Source organism: Vicugna pacos, chromosome 31 (assembly GCF_048564905.1).
Source record: "Vicugna pacos chromosome 31, VicPac4, whole genome shotgun sequence".
NCBI lineage: Eukaryota > Metazoa > Chordata > Mammalia > Artiodactyla > Camelidae > Vicugna > Vicugna pacos.
Genome location: NC_133017.1, coordinates 19,421,550 through 19,428,956, shown reverse-complemented (window position 1 = coordinate 19,428,956; position 7,407 = coordinate 19,421,550). Strand labels below are relative to the sequence as shown.

The 7,407-nt window shown below is 49.4% G+C and overlaps 1 protein-coding gene across 2 annotated transcripts; it reads left to right on the top strand.

Annotated features, from left to right (window-relative positions):
• Nucleotides 1-709: 709 nt before the first annotated feature.
• On the top strand, nt 710-5,924 carry NEFM (neurofilament medium chain). Of its 2 annotated transcripts, none has more exons than XM_006203294.4 (3): nt 710-1,816; nt 2,548-2,672; nt 3,994-5,924. In XM_006203294.4, exons 1-3 carry the CDS (start codon nt 737-739, stop codon nt 5,429-5,431), a joined length of 2,643 nt encoding a protein of 880 aa, XP_006203356.4. In that variant the 5' UTR covers nt 710-736; the 3' UTR covers nt 5,432-5,924. The 2 variants fall into 2 exon arrangements, with proteins under 2 accessions (XP_006203356.4, XP_072808652.1); XM_072952551.1 differs by lacking the exon at nt 710-1,816 and adding an exon at nt 2,201-2,249.
• Nucleotides 5,925-7,407: the final 1,483 nt, after the last annotated feature.

Sequence of the window (7,407 nt, the reverse complement as noted above, 5' to 3'; positions counted from 1 at the left end):
CTTGGGGCCTGTGCTCAGGCTGCTTTAAGGCAGGAGTGGGGGAAGGGGAGGGAGGCGAAGGGAGATGAGGATGGGGGAGGGGGAATAAGGAGAAGAGGAGGAAAGAGAAGGGGAAAAGAAAAGGCAGGGAAGAAAAAGGTCCGGGAGGAATGGGCTCAGAGAGAAGGGAGGGGTGAGTGGGACTAAAGAAGGTTTAAAGTGGGAGGGCGAAGAGATGCCAGAAAGAAGGGGAAGTGATAAGTACAGGAGATGAGTAAAGCAAAAAGTAATGGAGAAAGGGCAAAAGAAGAGACGAGCGCGAGGATAAGAGTGAAAGAACAAGGTGGCCAGGGGCTCGCTAGAAAAGCTGCCCGAACAAAGAAAGGGCTTTGGGCGAATATTCGCACCGAGGGTGGAAAATGCAAATCGAAGGTGAAGAGAAATGGAGAGAGGTGGCTTGAGGGGCAGACAGGTGGTCTGGATCCGAAAGAAGAGCTCGGGGGAGGAGGGGCCGGGGCCAGGGCAGCGAGGTCCGGGGTCCGATGCGGCGTGGGCCCACGTGGAGCGGCCGCTGAATCACTGCTGGGCTGCCTTCGCCCCCCCGCGTCCCCCCGGCCGGGTGCCCGCAGTCCCCGCCTTCTCGGCCGCCGCCTCCGCGGGGCGGGGCCCTGGCCCGGGACCAGCCGCCGCGGCTATAAATGGGCTGCGACGAGGCCAGCAGAGCGCTGTGACAGCCACACACCCCGAGGCTTCCAAGATGAGCTACACACTGGACTCGCTGGGCAACCCGTCCGCCTACCGGCGGGTCACCGAGACCCGCTCGAGCTTCAGCCGCGTTGGCGGCACCCCGTCCAGCGGCTTCCGCTCGCAGTCATGGTCCCGCGGCTCGCCGAGCACCGTGTCCTCCTCCTACAAGCGCAGCGCGCTTGCCCCGCGCCTCACCTACAGCTCGGCCATGCTCAGCTCCGCCGAGAGCAGCCTCGACTTCAGCCAGTCCTCGTCCCTGCTCAACGGCGGCGCCGGGCCGGGCGGCGACTACAAGCTGTCCCGCTCCAACGAGAAAGAGCAGTTGCAGGGGCTGAACGACCGCTTCGCGGGCTACATCGAGAAGGTGCACTACCTGGAGCAGCAGAACAAGGAGATCGAGGTAGAGATCCAGGCGCTGCGGCAGAAGCAGGCCTCGCACGCCCAGCTGGGCGACGCGTACGACCAGGAGATCCGCGAGCTGCGCGCCACACTCGAGCTAGTGAACCACGAGAAGGCTCAGGTACAGCTGGACTCGGACCACCTGGAGGAGGACATCCACCGACTTAAGGAGCGCTTCGAGGAGGAGGCACGGCTGCGCGACGACACCGAGGCGGCCATCCGCGCGCTGCGCAAAGACATCGAGGAGGCGTCGCTGGTCAAGGTGGAGCTGGACAAGAAGGTGCAGTCGCTGCAGGATGAGGTGGCCTTCCTGCGGAGCAATCACGAGGAGGAGGTGGCCGACCTGCTGGCCCAGATCCAGGCGTCGCACATCACGGTGGAGCGCAAAGATTACCTGAAGACAGATATCTCGTCGGCGCTGAAGGAGATCCGCTCCCAGCTCGAGTGCCACTCCGACCAGAACATGCACCAGGCCGAAGAGTGGTTTAAGTGCCGCTACGCCAAGCTCACCGAGGCGGCCGAGCAGAACAAGGAGGCCATCCGCTCCGCCAAGGAAGAGATCGCCGAGTACCGGCGCCAGCTGCAGTCCAAGAGCATCGAGCTCGAGTCAGTCCGCGGCACCAAGGAGTCCCTGGAGCGGCAGCTCAGCGACATCGAGGAGCGCCACAACCACGACCTCAGCAGCTACCAGGTAGGAACCGCGGCTGCGCGGCCAGCCTGCGCCAGCGCCAGCGCCGCGCGCCCCCGACAATCAGGCCCGCGCCCCGGCGCGCTCTCCGCCGCGCTCCCTAGTGGCCGCGGGCCATTGCGCGCGCGCGCGACGCAGACCCGAGTTAGAGGTTACAAGCGTCCTCGCCCCTCTCCATCCTTTCCACACTCCTCCCCCACGCACCCTCCCCAGCTCTAAAAGCCCTGAGCTTTTTCAAAACGGGCTTCTTTTCCCCGGGAGTTCTAGTTTTGCACACTTGCACGTTTAAAGCAGGAGGTATACATTTGGATAGTTGATAAAGCAGCGAGTTTAGGATAGCTGTGCAGAAACTCATGTATTCTCAACTTTCCCAGCCGTGATCGGGAGAACTCCCCAAATTGGCTTCAGCCCAAAGCGCTCAGAAGGGAAGGGCCAGGTCAGCCGTGGGATTTCCCCATGCATGCTTGTTTCCTGCTGAGACGTGTTCTAGATCCGCTGGTCTCAGTGCGTGTCTTGCCCAGGAAAAGTCTAATTGTCTTATTGATCCTGTTTGTGTTTGTTTGTTCGTTTGTGAATTTCTTCGGTTTTTTATTTGAAGGGGGGAGGGGAGTCTGGGCGTGGTACGCGAGGTTTGCGGAGCTGGGGGGAGTCAAGGGAGGGGAGGATAGAGGGGGGAGCAAGTGGTTTGCGGAAGTTGCTGTTTGGAAGGATGAGTCTGCGGCTGTCTGTTTCAGGACACCATCCAGCAGTTGGAAAACGAGCTTCGGGGCACAAAGTGGGAAATGGCTCGTCACTTGCGAGAATACCAGGATCTCCTCAACGTCAAGATGGCTCTAGACATCGAGATCGCTGCGTACAGGTACGGTGCTCACTGTGGATGTGGCCAAAGTACTAACTACACTGCAGAGGTGATGTTGGCAGAACCTTCACCACTTAAGTCACAGCAAGCAGGTTGCAGGAGTCTTCAAGCAGTGCCTGGGTTTCTTTCTTTCTTTTTTTTTTTTTAATTGATGGAATTTAATGTAGTTGTGACACAAACACAGTCAGGGTTGAGAAGGGTGGTGTCCAAGCATGGATGTGGGTTTCTTTCTTAATTCAAAAGTAATTACTCTAAAGAATTGAAGCTTCTTATGCAGCTTTAAAAGAGTAAACATTAGTTAAAATAAAATGTTTGAATAAAGAGTTTTGAGGGAAAGCGCAGATTAATTTCAGTGCTTAAGCTTAAACTTTTTTTTAGTGAAAAATGTTTTCCAAATATTTGAAACAAAAACAGAATTTTAGTTTTTAATATCTTAGCCAGTGCTTTCAGCTTTTCAACTTTACAACGTCAAGGACAAACACCAGGATGGTTCATTTCTGTTTCTCTGTTACAGCGTCCTATTGCCATCATTTGGCTGAGGTAAAACATAGATTAATAGAATATGTTTTTTATTTAGATTTATATGTATAGATCTAGATATACTCCAGAGAAAGAAAGAGAATATAAACATATTAACTGACGTCACCTTGCTGTTGACTAGGCTCATAAGAGAAACTCCAGGACCAATTTTTTATTACCAGGAAGGTCATTAATATTACAAGAATAAACTGCACTCAAGTCAGAGCCATCTATCTTTTCAGGAAAGCTGAATAATTATATAAAATAGAGACTTTATGATTAAAATTGCAGACCAATTTATAACTTGATACACACATATTAGCGTGTGTGTGTGTGTGTGTGTGTTTATATATATATATATATATCTAGTGCCTGAATTCTGATATGTGCTAAATAGTTTTATAAAAATTTTGAGCATTCTACTTGCTAAAAGAAACTTACTATATATCCGGAAAGTCCAAATGCTCAAGAAGGTCACTTAAGGTTTTTCTGGCCACCAGGGAGCTTTTCAGCATATTCACGTTGCACCAAAAGGACTGCGGCAGAGCTGAGATTTGGTGGCTGGGTGGAGGTGGTGGACTATTGGGTGTGGTTAGTTCCTGCAGCCAGTGACTGGCTGAATGTCCCTGAGAATCTCTCTCCATCACTGAATGTGACACAATATACCAGTGAAATGGTAGTGGGTGTTACTTTCTGTAATTCTATTTATTCAGCGATAACTGTTACCTATCATGGAACGAAGTTCAGAAGGCCCGGTGAGATTTTTGATTATGTGTTGTCTTCTTTGAATCTCTCTGCCTAGGAAACTCCTGGAGGGTGAAGAGACCAGATTCAGCACCTTTGCAGGAAGCATCACTGGGCCACTGTATACACACCGACAGCCTCCCATCACAATATCCAAGATTCAGAAAACCAAGGTAGAGGCTCCCAAGCTAAAGGTCCAACACAAATTTGTCGAGGAGATCATCGAGGAAACCAAAGTGGAAGATGAGAAATCTGAAATGGAAGAAGCCCTGACGGCCATTGCAGAGGAACTGGCAGTTTCCACGAAGGAAGAGGTCAAGGAGGAAGAGGCGGAAGAAAAGGAAGAGGAACGAGAAGCCGAAGAAGAAGAGGTAGCTGCCAAAAAGTCTCCGGTGAAAGCTGCTGCCCCTGAACTTGCAGGAGAGGAGGCAGGAGAAAAGGAGGAGGAGGAGGAAGGCCGAGAGGAAGAGGAGGAAGAGGAAGAGGAGGGAGCGAAATCAGACCAAGCCGAGGAAGGAGGATCTGAGAAGGAAGTCTCTAGTGAAAAAGAGGAAGGTGAGCAGGAAGAGGAAGGAGAAACAGAGGCTGAAGGTGAAGCAGGGGAAGCAGAAGCCAAGGAGGAAAAGAAAGTGGAGGAAAAGGGTGAAGAAGCGGCTCCCAAGGAGGAGCTGGCGGCAGAAGCCAAGGTGGAGAAGGTGGAGAAGGTGGAGAAGGCGGAGAAGGTGGAGAAGGTGGAGAAGGCGGAGAAGGCCAAGTCCCCTGCACCCAAATCGCCTGTGGAAGAGGCGAAGCCCAAAGCCGAAGCTGTAGCCGCGAAAGGAGAGCAGAAAGAGGAGGAAGAGAAAGTGGAGGAAGGAAAGAAAGAAGCGGCCAAGGAAGCCCCCAAGGAAGAGAAGGTGGAGAAAAAGGAGGAGAAGCCCAAAGAAGCGCCAGAGAAGAAGAAGGCTGAATCCCCGGTGAAGGAGAAAGTCGCGGAGGAGGCGGTGGCCAAGCCCGTAAAGGTGAGCCCGGAGAAGGAGGCCAAAGAGGAGGCGAAGCCACAGCAGCAGGAGAAAGAGAAGGAGAAGGAGAAAGCGGAAGAGGAGGGAGGGAAGGAGGAGGCAGGCGGTGATCAGGCTTCAAAGGAAGCCAGGAAGGAAGACATCGCGGTCAATGGGGAGGTGGAAGGAAAGGCCGAGAAAGGGCAGGAAACCAAGGAGAAGGGCAGCGGGGGGGAAGAGGAGAAAGGCGTCGTCACCAACGGGCTAGACCTGAGCCCGGCAGATGAAAAGAAGGGGGGTGATAGAGGTGAGGATAAAGTGGTGGTGACCAAAAAGGTAGAAAAAATCACCAGTGAGGGGGTAGATGGTGCTACCAAATACATCACCAAATCTGTAACCGTCACTCAAAAGGTCGAAGAGCATGAAGAGACCTTTGAGGAGAAGTTAGTGTCCACTAAAAAGGTAGAGAAGGTCACTTCCCACGCCATAGTAAAGGAAGTCACCCAGAGTGACTAATATTTGAGTCCATCGCAAAAGGTAAAGCCATATGACAATTTCAAAATGCATGTGATTGACAGCTTCAAAACAGAACGGGTTCTCCCATGGGGGCTCCAGACATTGTATTTTACTTTGTGCAATAGGAGGGACCTGCATGCGAGCTCAGGGTGCCCCCTTCTCAGTCTTTAGGTGATTCAGATGCATGATACTGTTTGTACCTGGGGAACTGGCCGATTTCCTAAGCTCTTGGAAGAGGGGGGCACTTGGGGGGGGAAATGTCTTGAGATGTATTATGCAAAGAACCAACTGAGCCAAAAATAATAAATGAAACAGAACTCTCTTAGCCTTAAGAAAGCTACATATGAATAATTATGTTTACCTCACTGGTGCATTTAAAAAGGACTTTTGTTCATGGGAGAACCTCGTTGACATGCACAGTTTGCAAATTTTCGTTGACTGATGTTAAATGTCACAGCAGTATTTGCTCAATAAAGGTCATATTGGAAACATAGTCCGTTGCTTGGTGTCATGTCATTTCAGAGTGAATTCACCACTACTTGCTTGACCCTTTCTTGCCTTAGAGAAGATCTTTTGGGGGATTATAAGCGACCTGCGTTTCCTATCACTATTTCCCTGAGAGCAATGACTGGGAAAACACTTTCAGGCATCAGTATCTTTACTTAGCCCAACTTTCATCCCCAAATTTTTCAATTTTATTTTTGAAATGAAAATAAAAGCATCTGATAAAAAGGTGGAATGGGGAGGTGGGGTGGGATAGAAGTCTTCAATCTGCAGGTGTTTTGGTGTCTCAAACCAGAACTCAAACAACCTCAAGGTGAGAGGGGCCATAAAGGAGACAACTTGCTCCCTTCAGAGCTGGGACACAAAGGACCTCGTGTTTGTATCAAGGTGTCCAGAAGAAGCAGGACTGGAATCTCTCACAGTCCTAACAAGAAACATCTGGTTTCAGATGTATGGTTCTGGTTCTCTCTCCTCCCCTCCACCACACACACACACACACACACACACACACACACACGCACGCTTATCTGCAGCACTGATCTTGGTTGATGGAGATCCACACTTCTCGTGTTTTACTAATTGATATTTTACTAATGTCAAAAATAAACATAATACTCCTTTCAGAAAAAGAAAAGCAGGATTCTCTGATATAAGCAGAGTTTTTAGATTTTATTAAAAAGGCCTGAAAAAATTAAAATAAAATTTAAAAAATATTTTAAAGGCCTGATCGTAACTAAGGAAATCATACAGCTCTCTTTTCAAAATGTATCTGTTCTAAACCTTTAAAACCACTAATAACATATTTGTCCCAAGTTTGTATTTCTGCATTTATCAATAAGGGTCAGCCCAATTATACAATTCTGGATGCTCTATTTAACGGCGTTTCAAGAGATCCCAATTTCAACTCCTAAATATACCCAGGAAGTCTGTTGCTAATGTCAATAATTATAGTGATTTTTCCCAGTTATTAGCCCTTTGTCAATTCTCACCATTTTTGCTATATCTGTATATCATTTGTACAATTATGCAGTTACACCTTTTCCTTTAAAACAACCATATTTTATGTTAAACACTAGTTCTTCTAAAGCAATAATATTCGTGGTATCCAAGGTGAAACAATTTTTAAACAGAATTAGCAAAACCAACTCTAGTTAGGTAGAATTAAAATACTGTCCCTCCAAGACTGATGCCAACGATGCAGCAGCATTTCCCCAAAGACAAGACCAGGACCTGTCGCCTGAAGTGGGAATGGATCTATAAGATATGCTATAGTTGAATTTTAAAATACCTGCTAAAGATATAGCCAATACTATTAAAAAAAAATTCTTATCCATCTACACCTACATCTATCCCAACACCAGCGCTGGCTCCTGAGTCTAGAAGTCCCTTTTTGTAGCACATACTGTTTAAAAAGGACAAGATCAAATCACAGCCCTCCCCAAGGCCAGCACTAGAGACTTGTCCCTTCAGCT

Coding starts and splice junctions, on each gene's coding strand:
- NEFM (XM_006203294.4), top strand. CDS start 737: ATGAGCTACACACTGGACTCGCTGGGCAACCCGTCCGCCTACCGGCGG. Junction 1,817..2,547: donor ACGACCTCAGCAGCTACCAG/GTAGGAACCGCG, acceptor TGTCTGTTTCAG/GACACCATCCAGCAGTTGGA. Junction 2,673..3,993: donor ATCGAGATCGCTGCGTACAG/GTACGGTGCTCA, acceptor CTCTCTGCCTAG/GAAACTCCTGGAGGGTGAAG.